The sequence below is a fragment of the Podarcis bocagei genome (assembly GCF_964188305.1).
Source record: "Podarcis bocagei genome assembly, chromosome: 13".
NCBI classification, from domain to species: Eukaryota; Metazoa; Chordata; class Lepidosauria; order Squamata; family Lacertidae; genus Podarcis; species Podarcis bocagei.
Window position 1 is genome coordinate 15,239,896 of NC_138138.1, and position 17,541 is coordinate 15,257,436.

At 46.1% G+C, this 17,541-nt stretch overlaps 1 protein-coding gene across 1 annotated transcript; it reads left to right on the forward strand.

The window, feature by feature from the left end:
* The first annotated feature begins 3,019 nt into the window (after positions 1-3,019).
* Positions 3,020-15,745, forward strand: HIGD1B (HIG1 hypoxia inducible domain family member 1B). The gene is made up of 5 exons (XM_081167007.1): positions 3,020-3,188; positions 3,307-3,384; positions 5,107-5,209; positions 13,350-13,484; positions 14,894-15,745. The coding sequence occupies exons 3-5, from the start codon at positions 5,113-5,115 to the stop codon at positions 14,938-14,940; spliced, it is 279 nt and encodes a 92-aa protein (XP_081023133.1). The 5' UTR covers positions 3,020-3,188; positions 3,307-3,384; positions 5,107-5,112; the 3' UTR covers positions 14,941-15,745.
* The last annotated feature ends 1,796 nt before the right edge of the window (positions 15,746-17,541 follow it).

The window sequence follows — 17,541 nt, forward strand, 5'->3', positions numbered from 1 at the left end:
AGAGCACTGTGACGGAAACCAAAGCACACGGAAATTCCGTTTACCTTCCCGCCGAAGAGATATCTATTTATCTACTTGTACTGGTGTGCTTTCAAACTGCTAGGTTGGCAGGAGCTGGGACAGAGCAACAGGAGCTCACTCCATTGCGGGGATTCGAACTGCCGACCTTCTGACTGGCAAGCTAAAGAGCATGGGTAGGCAAACTAAGGCCTGGGCGCTGGATCTGGCCCAAACGCCTTCCAAATCCGGTCCAAGGATTGTCCGGGAATCAGCGAGTTTCTATTTTAGTAGAATGTGTCCTTTTATTTAAAATGCATCTCTGGGTTATTTATGGGACATAGGAATTCGTTCTTTCTTTCTTTTCAAAATAAAGTCAGGCCCCCAACAAGGAGGTACAAGATGAGCCTTTCCCTTCTCTATAAAGAAGAAGAAGAACAAGAAGAGTTTGGATTTGATAACCCGCCTTTCACTCCCTTTAAGGAGTCTCAAAGCGGCTAACATTCTCCTTTCCCTTCCTCCCCCACAACAAACACTCTGTGAGGTGAGTGGGGCTGAGAGACTTCAAAGAAGTGTGACTGGCCCAAGGTCACCCAGCAGTTGCATGTGGAGGAGCGGGGAAGCGAACCCGGTTCCCCAGATTACGTGACTACCGCTCTTAACCACTACACCATAACAGATTTGGGGTTACGTGTGGGGAGGAGGGGGGTGGGAAACGTTCCATTGCACAAGGAGAAATATTGGAATGTTCACCTTAACACTATGTTAAATGTAGATCAATATTTTTTAGCTCATATTTACCATTGACTAATAAAAAGCATTATGATTTTGAGAAATTGGGATGTTTATTGCAGCCTCAATTTAAGCAGAACTGAACTAACGCGCCTTCATAAAACAATACTTGGTTACTGCAACCGGTATAGGCTCTTCCACTAGGGGTACAGTGCTCATAATGAAAATTATCAAGCTATTTTTTAAAAAGGATTTCCTCCCCCAAATCTCAAAGCCACACATTCTTTCCTGCCCCATGCATATTTTACACTCCCATTAATTTAATTTCCTGGCCTATTATTATTTTTATTATTTATTGTTTGTACTCTGCACCTGACTCAGTTGGCCAGGCCACCCTGGGCAGCTTCCAGCACATATAAAAACATAATAAAATATTAAATATTAAAAAACTTTCCTATATAGGGGCTGCCTTCAGACGTCTTCTAAAGGTTGTATAGTTCACTTTGCTCCAACCAGCTCTCTGCATCACTCAGACAAAACTAACCTTCCTATGTGTTATTTAGGGACACGGGTGGCGCTGTGGGTAAAACCACAGAGCCTAGGACTTGCCGATCAGAAGGTCAGCGGTTCGAATCCTCGTGACGGGGTGAGCTCCCGTTGTTCGGTCCCTGCTCCTGCCCCCCTAGCAGTTCAAAAGCACATCAAAGTGCAAGTAGATAAATAGGTACCGCTCCGGCGGGAAGGTAAGCGGTGTTTCCGTGCGCTGCTCTGGTTCGCCAGAAGCAGCTTAGTCATGCTGGCCACATGACCCGGAAGCTGTACGCTGGCTCCCTTGGCCAATAAAACGAGATGAGCGCTGCAACCCCAGATTCAGCCACGACTGGACCTAATGGTCAGGGGTCCCTTTACCTTTACCTATGTGTTATTTGGGCAGAAAAACCATGCGACTGACATTAGGATATTTGGATTATTGAATATTAGGAAGTCTCTCAGATTTTCAGCCCCTGCTAGGAAGGCTCCCTGTTTCTTTTGAGGGCTATCCAGCAGCCAACATCTCAGATTAGGGAGCATAGCTTGAAAGCCTTGAAGAGCAGCCCCGCACCTTGAGCATGCTCAGAAGTGTTTCCTTGAAGGCAAGATCTCCTCATAACTTAACAGCATGTTCTGGTAACCAGAGAAGCAGCAGGGATTGTTTTCTACTTTGAGGAATTCTTTGTTTTCTGTAATATTTGTTTTGTGTTCTTGCCAGAGAGACAGCAAGCAAGCAAGCGAGCAAGCAACAGTGGACAGCACAGTGTGAGTCTTTTTCTATAATAAATATATATGTTATCTTTACTTAATCTTTCCACATTTATTTTTATGAATTGGATTGGGAAAATGAATGGAGGATGGCTTGTGTGCATGTTGCGGCAAACTCTGCATTAACTATTTCCCTGCATTCACTCATTAAAAGCTGCAGCAGTTTCTGGGTGGGTCAGAGCACGTTCATCTGAGCCACGTGCAATTACGGAGTGTTTTCCAAAGTAATATTTCCAGAAAAGGTATGTGGATCTGCTTTCAGCAAGTCCCTCCTCTAGCTTACGTACAGAATATATTGAATACAGGGTGGAAGATAAGGTTGTTGCTATTTCTTGCTTGCCTTTTTGTGAGTTTGTCATTGAACTTCTAAAATTAAACATTTGGGGCTCTATGCCTGTCTGGATATCACACTGACTGACTCCATATCCTTCCCCAAACCTGGAACTCTCCCTGATCTTGGATGTAAGAGGCTGGTTTATCATATCAGAGTGATGAGCAGATTATAATTTCATATTTCCCGCATTGCAAATAGCTTTAGCTGTGCTCTGGATCAAGTGAAACAATATGTTTTCTCTCCCTATTGGCTGGAATGCTTTACACTTTTAATTTAGAGAAGAAATGGTGTTTCATAGAATCATAGAGTTGGAAGGGACTCTGAGGATCATCCAGCCCAACCTTTCCCCACCTGTGGGTCCCCAGATGTTGGACTACAACTCCCATCACCCCTAGCTAGCAAGGCCAGAGCTCAGGGATGATGGGAGTTGTAGTCCAACAACATCTGGGGACCCACAGGTTGAGAACCGCTAGCCCAACCCCTTGCAGTGCAGGAATATGCAGCTGTCCCTTATGGGATCGAACCTTGATGTTATCAGCACTACACACTAACCAACTGAGCTTTGCTATGGAGGACAATGGGCAGAGCAAGGGTTAAGGAGCAAGCAAGCAGATAGCAAACTGTCAGACATCTCCCCATCTCCTTACTTAAACATCAAGGAAACCGCTAGTGTGGGGACTTTGTTGTAACCTTAAAGTGAGAGGATGGGAAGAGACCCAAGCAGCCCTTGTCAAAACAGCCGTATTTCCAAAAGACTTCGGGGAGATCTCTCCGTAGCAGCCGACAAGGCAACCCATCAAACAGGCCAGTGACTTTAAGGAAGCAGGTGAGTCTCCAGGGGAGCGAGGTTGGCTATGTGCCCAACTTCATAGTCCTGGCCTTTGAAGAGCTGCCCAGTCTGTATCCACTTTAAAGATTTTTTTCTATTTTATTTTAAAACCTAGGACAAGCTGGGGTTCTGAATTTGCCCATCAGCTGTTCACACCTGCACATCAGACCATCCAGCAGTCTTCTGCATCGAGGTGAGTGGGATTCTATTTATATTTAAATCATGGTAATTATTTCTAATGGAAGTGAGAGGTGGACCATAAAGAAGGCTGATTGCTGAAGAATTGATGCTTTTGAATTATGGTGCTGGAGGAGACTCTTGAGAGTCCCATGGACTGCAAGAAGATCAAACCTCTCCATTCTGAAGGAAATCAGCCCTGAGTGCTCACTGGAAGGACAGATCCTGAAGCTGAGGCTCTAATACTTTGGCCACCTCATGAGAAGAGAAGACTCCCTGGAAAAGACCCTGATGTTGGGAAAGATTGAGGGCACAAGGAGGAGACAACAGAGAACAAGATGGGGGACAGTGTTCTGGAAGCTACCAGCATGAGTTTGACCAAACTGCGGGAGGCAGTGGAAGACAGGAGTGCCTGGCGTGCTCTGGTCCATGGGATCACGAAGAGTCGGACATGACTAAACGACTAAACAACAACAACAATTATTTCTAAATTGGCATCTATCTATCTATCTGATTAGCACATGCAAAATGGTGCCCTCTTCTTTAGATGGCATGCTTCCTCAGTTTTGGCAGCACCGCTCTCTCTTTATGGTAATGCACGACGGGTCGCCTAACTGGAGCCCTTGACACGAGGACACAATTGGATAAGATCTGGAAACACCGGTGTGTGTGCTGTCCTATATTGGAGCTTACCTATCTTTTGGGTAGTTCTTTTGTTGTTGTTTAGTCGTTTAGTCATGCCCAACTCTTCGTGACCCCATGGACCAGAGCACGCCAGGCACTCCTGTCTTCCACTGCCTCCCGCAGTTTGGTCAAACTCATGTTAGTATCTTTGAGAACACTGTCCAACCACCTCGTCCTCTGTCGTCCCCTTCTCCTAGTGCCCTCAATCTTTCCCAACATCAGGGTCTTTTCCAGGGAGTCATCTCTTCTCATGAGGTGGGCCAAGTATTGGAGCCTCAGCTTGAGGATCTGTTGATAGCTTTTCAATATTCCAACTTAAGAGATGTTCTTGGCTGCCAGTGGAAGCTCCCACTCTTTTCCCAGTCTTAGTCTGTTTCAATTTTCCAACTCATCCATGCCAGATTATTTTCGAGTCCTAGCAGATATTAAGCAGACTTCATGTGGCTTGTTCCAAGAGATGCTTATACAAACGTTGAGTTATTTATAGCAATCAGGGGGGTTGCAGGGGTGCCAACTTGAAAATATTGCAGGGGGGGGTTTCAGGTAAGCCCCCACCCCACATAATCGATCACATGATGCAGTGCACATACACCATTTGAATGGCAATGCCCATCAGTTTTTGCGGCCCCCAGCTCCCTCAAATATTTTATTGGGGGGCTGAAGATCCCTCAGCCCCTAGAAGTTGGCTCCTATGGGGGGTGTATACTTCATTTATACAAACATCAGTTTCCTGCCTGTTATGGAAGTACCTTAATGGGTTTGGTTTGGGTATTTTGTTGCCGTTATTGATATCAATTTTTGTATCTTCATTTTTTAATCTTACTTTGACGTATGTGGAAATTGTTAAGTTTGGTTGGGAAGTTTTTTATCCGCTTTATTCATTGTTTAGGACTACTTTTGTTATGTTATGTACACCTTAACTATGCTTTTAACTGTGGAAAGGCGGCCTACGAATGAAATGACGATGACGCAAGGATCTTTACAGCGAAATTTGATGAAGATTAGGTAGTAATTTTTCTCTTTGGTTCTGTATCTTTGAAATTGATTTCTACAGCGCTCAATGTCAACTGACAAGGACAGCTGGATTCCAGAGCATGAAACCACGGTTAGTGCCAAACTCTTTCAAAAGGCACGGAACAGCCCTTTGGTGCCAGTTGGTAAGTTTGGGGAGCCTGAAGCGCCTCTCTGTAGGAATCTGTGCGTGATCTTCTCTTAGCTCAATTGCAGAGGGGGGAGAACCAAGGATGTTCCCACTGGTGAAGAAAGGTAGGGAACCAAATGTGGTCTGAAGACTCACGTCTATGACTCAAATCTATGTAAGGCATCAAAGAGGGGTGGGAGTGGGAAACTTTAAAAGAGTAATATACAAATTATTCTTTTAAGGGTAAAACTACCAGCCATGATGGCTATATTCTGTCAGTTGCTGGGAATCACAAGCAGAGACTGTTGCTGTTGCAATCGGGTCTTGCTTCTGGTCTTCTCATCAGGTTGGCCACTGTGAAACAGGAAGTTGGACTAGATGGGATTCCACACCTTCCAACATTTCTTTGATGAAAATAGGTACAGTGGTACCTCGCAAGACGAATGCCTCGCAAGACAAAAAACTCGCTAGACGAAAGGTTTTTCCGTTTGCGATTTGCCTCGCAAGACGAATTTCCCTATGGGCTTGCTTCGCAAGACGAAAACGTCTTGCGACTTTGTTAAACCGTTAAAACCGTGCTTCGCAAGACGAAAAATTCGCTAGACGGCAAAACTTGCGGAACGAATTAATTTCGTCTTGCGAGGCACCACTGTATGTCCTATTCAATAAATAGGGACGCGGGTGGTGCTGTGAGTTAAACCACAGAGCCTAGGACTTGCCAATCAGAAGGTCGGCGATTCAAATCCCCGCGACGGGGTGAGCTCCCGTTGCTCGGTCCCAGCTCCTGCCAACCTAGCAGTTTGAAAGCACATCAAAGTGCAAGTAGATAAATAGGTACCGCTCCGGCGGGAAGGTAAATGGCGTTTCCGTGTGCTGCTCTGGTTTGCCAGAAGCGGCTTAGTCATGCTGGCCACATGACCCGGAAGCTGTACGCCGGCTCCCTCGGCCAATAAAGCAAGATTAGCGCCGCAACCCCAGAGTCGGCCACGACTGGACCTAATGGTCAGGGGTCCCTTTACCTTTACCTATTCAATAAATAATAATAGTAATAATACCCCACCCATCTAACCAGATTGCCCCAGCCATTCTAGGTGGCTTCCAATATATATGAAATATATACAAAACAATAAAACATTAAACATTAAAAAACCTCTCTATACAGGGCTGCCTTCAGATGTCATCTAAAGTCTGTATAGCTAATAATAATAAATTATTATTATTATTATTAATACCCTGCCCATCTGGCTGGGTTTCCCCAGTCACGCTGTGCGGCTCCCAACAAAATATTTAAAACACTACAAAACATCAAACATTAAAAACTTCCCTCAACAGAGCTGCCTTCAGATGTCTCCTAAAAGTCAGACAGTCTGCCTGGTTCCCTGTAACCTCCCTTCTCACAGGGAGGGAACCGTCGAAGGACCCTCAGAGCTGGACCTCAGTGTCCGGGCTGAACGATGGGGGTGGAGACGCTCCTTCAGGTATACTGGGCCGAGGCTGTTTACTTATCTCCTTGGCTTGGGGGTGGGGGTCACATAATTCCATAACCCATTACTCTGATGAAAACAGAGACGTCCTAAGGAAAAGCAGGACATTCCGGGATCAAATCAGAAACTGGGATTGCTTCTGTAAATCCACGAAAATAGGGACACTTGAAGGATCTGGAATTCTGGCCTGATCCAACCGGGGTCTTTTAATGGGACTACAGGTGTGCCGTGTAGGAAATGTGGCCTTTTGAACATATGAGATTGCTTTTTACAAACTGTTGGTCCATTCAGCCTGGTGGTGGGAGATCTGTGGCCCGCCCTGTGCATACAGAACTCCTGATCATTGGCTATGGTGGCTGAGGCAAGCTGGCATCTGTGGAGCCAGATGTTCCTCAGCCCTGATCTAACCCAACATTGCCTACTGACAGTGCTGTAGCTATGGGGGAGACAGCTAGGTTTTTTTGCCCAGGTGAAGCCTCAGGAGGGGTGCCATTGTGGTTCCCAGCCTGAGTGCGTGGGGGGTGCCAAACTGGGTCTTTGACCCGGGTGAAATAAAGCCTAGTTTTGCTCCTGCCTACTGATCTTCCAAGACTGGAAGCCTTTAGCTGCCTGAGCTGAATCCTAAGACCTTCTGCCTACAAAGCGTCTGAAGGAGCGCCTCCACCCCCATCGTTCTGCCCAGACACTGAGGTCCAGCGCCGAGGGCCTTCTGGAGGTTCCCTCGCTGCAAGAAGCCAAATTACAGGGAACCAGGCAGAGGGCCTTCTCAGTAGTGGCACCTGCCCTGTGGAACGCCCTCCCAACAGATGTCAAAGAGAAAAACAACTACCAGACTTTTAGAAGACATCTGAAGGCAGCCCTCTTTAGGGAATCTTTTAATGTTTAATAGACTATTGTATTTTAATATTCTGTTGGAAGCTGCCCAGAGTGGCTAGCCAGATGGGCAGGGTATAAATAATAATTTAGTATTATAATATTATTATTACTACAAAGTACATCCTTTGCCACTGCATTCTTTCAGTTGCTTTCAAAGCATATTTGCTGTTGCCCTTTGCTGTCTCTGGCAAATAGCCTTGACCCCAACCCCCCAAAAAACTTTTTTCTCTGAAACTGAATGCCACAAAAAAGAAAAAAAAAGGGGGGGGAGCTGGACACACAGTTCTATCTTCACCAAAAATCATGGATAAACAGCCTGCAAATATTTTCATTGTTTACAGCGCTCGCAGCAAAGGGAGAAGCAATCCATGCAAATATATGAATAGCCAGACATCTAAAACTACATAGGGCATTAGATTCAAGCTCCTTTCTTGTTGGCATTATATGCAACCATTCAACTCACGGGCAATAAAGAAATTATTCGGGTGAGTCTCCTAAGTGGGGAACGTGCCTAGTATTGCAATAGGCTGCTTAAGAGGAGGGTCAGATGCTTTCTTCCTTGGAGTTTGGACAAGTATCAGTCCTGTCTACTGGCAGTAAAGGTAAAGGGTAAAGGGACCCCTGACCATTAGGTCCAGTCGTGCCTGACTCTGGGGTTGCGGCGCTCATTTCACTTTATTGGCCGAGGGAGCCGGCGTACAGCTTCCGGGTCATGTGGCCAGCAGGACAAAGCCACTTCTGGCGAACTCCAGCAGCGCATGGAAACGCCGTTTACCTTCCCGCCGGAGTGGTACCTATTTATCTACTTGCACTTTGATGTGCTTTCGAACTGCTAGGTTGGCAGGAGCAGGGACCGGGGAACGGGAGCTCACCCCGTCGCGGGGATTCAAACCACTGACCTTCTGAATGGCAAGTCCTAGGCTCTGTGGTTTAACTCACAGCACCACCCGCATCCCTATTTATTGAATAGGACGTACCTATTTTCATCAAAGAAATGTTGGAAGGTGTGGAATCCCATCTAGTCCAACTTCCTGTTTCACAGTGGCCAACCTGATGTCTCTGAGAAGACCAGAAGCAAGACCCGATTGCAACAGCAACAGTCTCTGCTTGTGATCCCCAGCAACTGGCAGAATATAGTTTAGATTTGATATCCCACTTTATCACTACCCTCAGGAGTCTCAAAGCGGGTAAAGGGACCCCTGACCATTAGGTCCAGTCGTGGCTGACTCTGGGGTTGCGGCGCTCATCTCGCTTTATTGGCCAAGGGAGCCGGCGTTTGTCCGCAGACAGCTTCCGGGTCATGTGGCCAGCATGACTAAGCCGCTTCTGGCAAACCAGAGCAGCGCACGGAAACGCCGTTTACCTTCCCGCTGGAGCGGTACCTATTTATCTACTTGCACTTTGACGTGCTTTCGAACTGCTAGGTTGGCAGGAGCAGGGACCGAGCAACGGGAGCTCATCCCGTTGTGGGGATTCAAACCACCAACCTTCTGATCGGCAAGTCCTAGGCTCTGTGGTTTAACCCACAGCGCCACCCGCATCCCTCTACTGGCAGTATATGCTGGCATTTGTCTGTCTCGAGAGACAATGGAGTGTGCCTCTAAGGAAGAAGCCAAACTGCTGCATTAGCAGCACTAAAGTGACCTCCCTAGGGCCCAAGCCTGGGTAGGGCGTATGGAAGAAGAAGAAGAAGTTTGGATTTGATATCCCGCTTTATCAATACCCGAAGGAGTCTCAAAGCAGCTAACATTCTCCTTTCCCTTCCTCCCCCACAACAAACACTCTGTGAGGTGAGTGGGGCTGAGAGACTTCAAAGAAGTGTGACTGGCCCAAGGTCACCCAGCAGCTGCATGTGGAGGAGCGGGGATGCGAACCCGGTTCCCCAGATTACGAGATTACCGCTCTTAACCACTACACCACACTGGCTCTCAATGGAGGTCCTGGACTGCCCAGACAACAAGACCTCACTGATGTGGTCTAAAGGAAAGCTTAGCAATACGTTTGGCACCAGCTTGGCTGCAGGAGTTGCTAGAAAGAGGCATGCAAGGCGCCATCGGGACTCTGCTCTGGATTTGTGTAGTGTTTACTCCTTCACATTTTCTTTTCCCAGAGATACCACGTAAGGAAAAGGAGGTTGAGGATCAGTTAGTATAGGCAGTACAACGGCTGGCGCTGTGGTCTAAACTACTGAGCCTCTTGGGCTTGCTGATCGGAAGGTCAGGGGTTCAAATCCCAGCGACGGGGTGAGCTCCCGTTGTTCTGTCCCAGCTCCTGCCAACCTGGCAGTTCGAAAGCACACCAGTGCAAGTAGATAAATAGGTACCACTGTGGTGGGAAGGTAAACGGCGTTTCCGTGCGCTCTGGCACTCGTCACGGTCCTCGTGTGCCAGTAGAGGTTTAGTCATGCTGGCCACATGAGCTGGAAAACTGTCTGTGGACAAATGCCGGCTCCCTTGGCCTGAAAGAGATGGGACTTAACCATCCAGAGGTCATAGAATCATAGAATCATAGAATCATAGAATCATAGAGTTGGAAGAGACCACAAGGGCCATCGAGTCCAACCCCCTGCCAAGCAGGAAACACCATCAGAGCACTCCTGACATATGGTTGTCAAGCCTCTGCTTAAAGACCTCCAAAGTAGGAGACTCCACCACACTCCTTGGCAGCAAATTCCACTGTCGAACAGCTCTTACTGTCAGGAAGTTCTTCCTAATGTTTAGGTGGAATCTTCTTTCTTGTAGTTTGGATCCATTGCTCCGTGTCCGCTTCTCTGGAGCAGCAGAAAACAACCTTTCTCCCTCCTCTATGTGACATCCTTTTATATATTTGAACATGGCTATCATATCACCCCTTAACCTCCTCTTCTCCAGGCTAAACATGCCCAGCTCCCTTAGCCGTTCCTCATAAGGCATCGTTTCCAGGCCTTTGACCATTTTGGTTGCCCTCCTCTGGACACGTTCCAGTTTGTCAGTGTCCTTCTTGAATTGTGGTGCCCAGAACTGGACACAGTACTCCAGGTGTGGTCTGACCAGAGCAGAATACAGTGGCACTATTACTTCCCTTGATCTAGATGCTATACTCCTATTGATGCAGCCCAGAATTGCATTGGCTTTTTTAGCTGCCGCGTCACACTGTTGGCTCATGTCAAGTTTGTGGTCAACCAAGACTCCTAGATCCTTTTCACATGTACTGCTCTCAAGCCAGGTGTCACCCATCTTGTATTTGTGCCTCTCATTTTTTTTGCCCAAGTGCAATACTTTACATTTCTCCCTGTTAAAATTCATTTTGTTTGTTTTTGCCCAGTTCTCTAATCTGTCAAGGTCGTTTTGAAGTGTGATCCTGTCCTCTGGGGTGTTAGCCACCCCTCCCAGTTTGGTGTCATCTGCAAATTTGATCAGGATGCCCTTGAGTCCATCATCCAAGTCGTTGATAAAGATGTTAAATAAGACCGGGCCCAAGACAGAACCCTGTGGCACCCCACTAGTCACTCTTCTCCAGGATGAAGAGGAACCATTGATGAGCACCCTTTGGGTTCGGTCAGTCAGCCAGTTACAAATCCACTGAGTGGTAGCAGAGTCAAGACCGCATTTTACCAGCTTCTTTACAAGAATATCATGGGGCACCTTGTCAAATGCCTTACTGAAATCAAGGTAGGCTATATCCACTGAGTTCCCTTCATCTACCAGGCTTGTAATTCTGTCAAAAAATGAGATCAGGTTAGTCTGACATGACTTATTTTTCAGAAATCCATGCTGACTATTGGTGATCACAGCATTTCTTTCTAGGTGCTCACAGACTGTTTGCTTAATGATCTGCTCCAGAATCTTCCCTGCTATTGATGTCAGACTGACTGGGCGGTAATTATTTGGGTCCTCTCTTTTCCCCTTTTTGAAAATAGGGACAACATTTGCCCTCCTCCAGTCTGCCGGGACTTCGCCTGTTCTCCAGGATTTCTCGAAGATGACTGCCAGTGGTTCTGAGATCACATCTGCCAGTTCTTTTAATACTCTTGGATGCAGTTCATCTGGCCCTGGAGACTTGAATACATCTAAACTAGCCAAATATTCTTGTACTGTCTCCTTAGTTATTCTGGGCTGTGTTTCCTTTGCTGAATCATTTGCTCCAAATTCTTCAGGTCGGGCATTGTTTTCTTTATCGGAGAAGACTGAGGCAAAGAAGGCATTGAGGAGTTCAGCCCTTTCTGTGTCCCCTGTTTGCATTTCACCATCTTCTCCTCTGAGTGACCCCACTGTTTCTTTGTTCTTCCTTTTGCTACGAACATACCCATAAAAGCCTTTTTTGTTGCTTTTAACCTCTCTAGCAAGCCTGAGTTCATTCTGTGCTTTAGCTTTTCTGACTTTGTGTCTACACGTGCTGGCTATTTGTTTGAATTCCTCTTTGGTGGTTTCCCCCCTTTTCCATTTTTTGTACACATCCTTTTTTAATCTTAATTCAGTTAAAAGTTCTTTAGATAGCCACCCTGGCTTCTTTAGGCACCTTCCATGTTTCCGTCTCATTGGTATTGCCTGACGTTGTGCTTTTACTATCTCCCTCTTAACAAACTCCCAGCCATCATGAACTCCCTTTCCTTTTAGTATTGCTGTCCATGGGATCTCACCCAGCACTTCCCTAAGTTTTATGAAGTCGGCTTTCTTAAAGTCAAGAAATTGAGTCCTAGTATGCTTGGCTGCTCCTTTCCGCTGTATAGTAAACTTCAGAAGAGCATGATCACTCGCGCCTAATGATCCTTCCACTTCTACCCCACTAACCAGGTCATCAACATTGGTTAGGACCAGATCTAAAATGGCTGTTCCTCTTGTTGCTTCTCCCACTTTCTGGACAATGAAGTTGTCTGCAAGGCCAGTGAGGAATCTGTTTGACCTTATGCTCTTGGCTGAGTTTGACGTCCAACAAATATCCGGGTAATTGAAGTCCCCCATTACTACTATCTCCCTTCCTTTTGCATGCTTGGCCATCTGTTCCAGGAAGGCATCATCTATGTCCTCCGTTTGGCTTGGGGATCTATAGTAAACTCCCACAATGAGGTCTCTGTTATTCTTCTCTCCCTTAATTTTGACCCAAATGCTCTCACATTGGCTTTGAGGTTCTAAATCTTGGATCTCTTCACAGGTATACACATCCCTGACATATAACGCCACTCCTCCTCCTTTCTTGTCTGGTCTGTTTCTCTGAAATAGATTGTATCCCCCCATTATTACATTCCAATCGTGGGACTTATCCCACCAGGTTTCAGTGATGCCTATTATGTCATATTTAGTTTGCTGTACCAAGAGCTCAAGCTCATCTTGTTTATTTCCCATGCTTTGCGCATTAGTGTCCTTTACCTTTACCTTATCTGCTCCTTAGCCTTTTCTTCTCCCAAAGATACCCCATAAGGAAAAGGAGGTTGAGGATCAGTGTTAGTGTAGGCAGTATAAAGGTAAAGGGACCCCTGACCATTAGGTCCAGTCATGGCCGACTCTGGGGTTGTGGCACTCATCTCGCTTTATTGGCCGAGGGAGCCGGCGTACAGCTTCCGGGTCATGTGGCTAGCATGACTAAGCCACTTCTGGCGAACCAAAGCAGCACACGGAAACGCCGTTTACCTACCCGCCAGAGCAGTACCTATTTATCTACTTGCACTTTGACGTGCTTTCGAACTGCTAGGTTGGAAGGTATAGGTCTTTAGGTATAGGCAGTACAGAAAGTGCCTTACCCGAAGGAGTGGGACAGGCTACTGGACTTGCACAGGGACTTCTTCAGAGCTGTGGTTCTATGGCTTCTTTGACCTTGCAGGCATGATGGGGTTTGTGGTTGTGGCAGCCTACGGAATTTACCGGCTGAAGGCAAGGGGGAATATGAAGATGTCTGTCCACCTGATTCACACTCGGGTAGCTGCCCAGGCCTGTGTGGTTGGAGCCATAACACTTGGTAAGGCGGGGACGAAGAGAAGGGAGGCGTTAAGCACTGGGTGTGGGAGCAGGAGAGGACCTGAGTTTGCAACTGCAATGACTGCCAGAGGGCAAGGTCTTGAATGGGTACCAGGTCTTCTGGAATGATTATCCCGGGGGCGGCGGCGCTGAGCCTTTAAACCTTTGGTTCACATAAACATCATCCCTCAGTGTGCAAATGGCCCAATGTGACTCCCTGCCGCAGACAGAGCATCCAAGTCAGTTTGCTGAACATGGAAACTAAACTTCATCTTCCACACTGGTCTTTGCCTCTGTGGGGAAAGTGCCCCTCCAAGGACGTTCAGTGTACTGTCCCCTCAGCGGTCAAGATTAATTAAGCTCCACTCATCTAGGTTTGGAAGCGGCACTTCCTGTACCATGAAAGCCCAACGAGCCTGAATTGAAAATGTCTAGTAAATCAGATTGGTAGTTGGGTTCCTACTGAGGGTATCTGGCGAGCCAACAAGACAGTGATGAGGAACTGAGGAATGGAGTGTCATTCTGTGATATTATGGCAGTAGGAAAAAAGCTATACAGTGGTGCCCCGCAAGACGAATGCCTCGCAAGACGGAAAACTCGCTAGACGAAAGAGTTTTCCGTTTTGGAGGTGCTTCGCAAAACAAATTTTCTATGGGCTTGCTTCGCAGGACGACAATGTCTTGCGAGTTCCTGCTGTTTTTTCCCCTCCCCCCTTTTTCTAAGCCACTAAGCCGCTTATCAGCTGATCCGATCAGCTGATAAGCCGCTAAAAGCCGCTAAAAGCGCTAATCCGCTAATCCTTCAATGGGTTTGCTTCGCAAGACGAAAAAAACGCTAGACGAAGAGAATCACAGAACGGATTCTTTTCGTCTTGCGAGGCACCACTGTATTGGAACTTTTGAATAAATGTGTTTTGATTTTTTTTAAAAAAAGTATTATAAAACAGCAGAGCGTAAGGAGATACTGCAGCAGGCCGCCCACGAAACAGAAAATAAGTTGCAGAAAAGATTTGCTGTTTTCCTTGAAAGCCAGAGGAGCAGAAGTCAGGTTCGATTCTGACCAAGAACATTTTGTTAAGACAATTCTGCAATCGGGCCCAAGACTGCATGGATAAAGAATGCTGAGACTTCCAGCATTTAGAAAACGTTTCTCTAGCCATTAGAGCTGGAAAGCTCAGTTTGAAAAGGAGTCAGAAATGGCAGGAGGGAATAAGGGAGCCATCCAATCGCCCTGCAAGGCTTGCGAGGGTAGAAAGGGGTGGCCATTTGTTGCTTTGCATAATTCCTTGCCCCTCCTGACTAGCAAAAGCAGTACTAAGCCAACTTCCATGTTGGAGACAAAAAGCTGTTTTCTCTACAGGCCGTATTCCGATTGTCTCCTTTGCGCCAACTCCTTTGCTCTCTCTCCTAGGCGCTGTCTACAGCATGTACAAAGACCACTTCCCCAAACAAAAATAGATGAGACATGGATGGCATTGGTTTGTCCCTTCTCCCTGAATGGATCTGAATACCCCGGCGGCGACTCCAGCAGGGCTGCGAGATCATGTGGTTTGCTCTAGCAAGAGAAAGAAGTCGCCTGCAGCCTCATCTGCTTACTGATACGGCTTATATATGTTCCCCTAAAATCCCGATGTACATGTATATATTTTTAAAGTTTTGAGAAGTGAAAGGGAATCCTTGTGGAAACAGAGGACTGCAAAAGACCCTCCAGGGATTATCGAGTAGCTAACGCCTCCCTTTGCCCAAGGAGAGGATAATAGTTGCCTAGCCTGCTTCTCCTGAAGCCATGTCCCCCTTCTCGCATTCTAAGTGTGACAATTGCCTTCTTTCATCGCACTGAAGTCCCTACCCTGCAGTTTCTAAACAGGAAAAACAAACCCTCTCCAAATGGCACAAAATCCAATTCGTAATAAAGCATGCGACTCCAGCACGGGTGTGCATAAAAAGGAAATTCACACTGACAAGTGAAGATTCGCTTGACTCTGGCTGCAAAAATAATCCCTATTTTAATGCAAACTGTGCTGCTCTTGTGAAGTGTCTGCTGTATAATTTCCTTTTTTTTTTAAGATTACCTCTGCACCTAAGCACATTTTATAGCAGCTCTGTCCTGTATATGTATTAAGGGCAATATTAACATCTAATGTCACTATTTTAAATGCAATTTAAAAATTACCTTGCTTGAAAAGGCAATAAAATGCACATATTTGGTAAGATGGCTTACAATGGCATTATTCATTCGAATAAACGTTTCTTTGAACATTGATATATTTCTGCATGTGTACATTTGTAGACAAGACAAATATTTTCAGCAGACCTTCTGGAAATGTGATATTCCAAGAGTAGGGAAAATTAATAGAAGATGACAGGGCTGGCTATGTGCTTTTATAAAGCAGAGACATGGAGGAATATAAATCCACACCCAATTAGTGAAATGCCACAGAAACAGAAGCAGACTTTTTTTGCTGTGCGGTAGAAATGCAAAGAATTGCATGGGGCAGGGAGAGGGAGTATTGAAGTATTTGAAGAGGGAGGAATATCTGCTCCCCGCCCACTTTTGTATTGATTTTTATACATCCGTTTCCTGCTATACTTGCCTTTCCTTCTAAACTTTTAAGTGCCAAATGGTGTAATATTTTACCTGAAGAAGCGTCTCCACCCCCACCCTTCAGCCCAGGCACTGAGGTCCAGCTCCGAGGGTCTTCTGGTGGTTCCCTCACTGCGAGACGCAAGGTTACAGGGAACCAGGCAGAGGGGCCTTCTTGTGAGTGGCACCCGCCCTGCGGAACGCCCTCCCATCAGATGTCAAGAAAATAAACAACTGCCTGATTTTTAGAAGACACCTGAAGGCAGTTCTTAATGTGTGATGTTTTACTGTGGTTTTATAATTTGCTGGAAGCAACCTAGTCAGATTGGTGGCATATAAATAAATAAATATTATTATTTCTCATAGGGAAGCTGCTGTTCCAACCCCCTTATTGTGGTTGTCCTTTTATGAGCCTTTATCACTTTTACAATATCCAATTAGAGGTATAGTAACCAGAACTTTCAAGTGTGGTTTGTATCATAGCATTATGATATTTTGCAGTTTTATTTCCAATCCCTTTCCTCACTATCTGTAACACGGAATTCAGATCTCTCACACTTGGGTCATTTCCATCGAGCAACCCATTACACAAAGGAAGGTTTTTCTCCTGGATAGTCCATGATCAGCCCAGATCCCATATGTGAAGTTAGGGTTTCTTCCTGAATGTGCATGACTTTACATTTGCTTACATTGAATTGCATTTGCCATTTCACTTCCCATTCACCCAGTTTGAAGAGATACTTTCGGAGCTCACGGCAACCATCATTTTTTGTTCCTGCCACCCTGAACAATTTGTTGGTGTCATCTCAAGGCTCACCCCTAACTTCCGAGTTAAAAGCAGTGCCGGGGGGGGGCTGCTGTAATTCAGAGCAGACAGTATACGCAAGTCTCGCCATCTGAACGCGACACGTTCTCAGGAAATCATTTGTCAGGTGAGCGTTTGCATAATGAGCCAACAATTTCCATGGGTTCCTATGGGAAATTTTTCCAATGTGTTCCCAGCCACGGAATTTTGACCCCCAGATGATGAAAAATCTCATCTGAAACCTTGCAAAAGGCAAACAAGGAAGGAAAAATCCTCTCTTATTTTTCTGATCCTTCCTGCTCACCATGGTGTCTGGTGACAAACAAGCAAAACACAATAAAATAAGACTTGTTTAAGGCTGCTTATTTGTTTACATTACTATGTGCAGGTCCAGTACCACTGAATCTGTGGTTTGTATAATGAGGCTTGGATACTAATTCCTCATTGCTTGGATAAGTGAATTTTTGTATAATTTTTGTTTGGAGACTGCAGGCATGTCCAAAGCCCATTTTGGGGGCCTAATCTGGCCTGCCGGTCAATTCAATCCAGCCTCTGGGGCAGTTTATTTGTGGGGTAAAGGTAAAGGGACCCCCAACCATTAGGTCCAGTCATGGCCGACTCTGGGGCTGCGGCGCTCATCTCACTTTATTGGCCGAGGGAGTGAGTATAG

Coding starts and splice junctions, on each gene's coding strand:
- HIGD1B (XM_081167007.1), top strand. CDS start 5,113: ATGTCAACTGACAAGGACAGCTGGATTCCAGAGCATGAAACCACGGTT. Junction 5,210..13,349: donor CAGCCCTTTGGTGCCAGTTG/GTAAGTTTGGGG, acceptor TTGACCTTGCAG/GCATGATGGGGTTTGTGGTT. Junction 13,485..14,893: donor GGTTGGAGCCATAACACTTG/GTAAGGCGGGGA, acceptor TCTCTCTCCTAG/GCGCTGTCTACAGCATGTAC.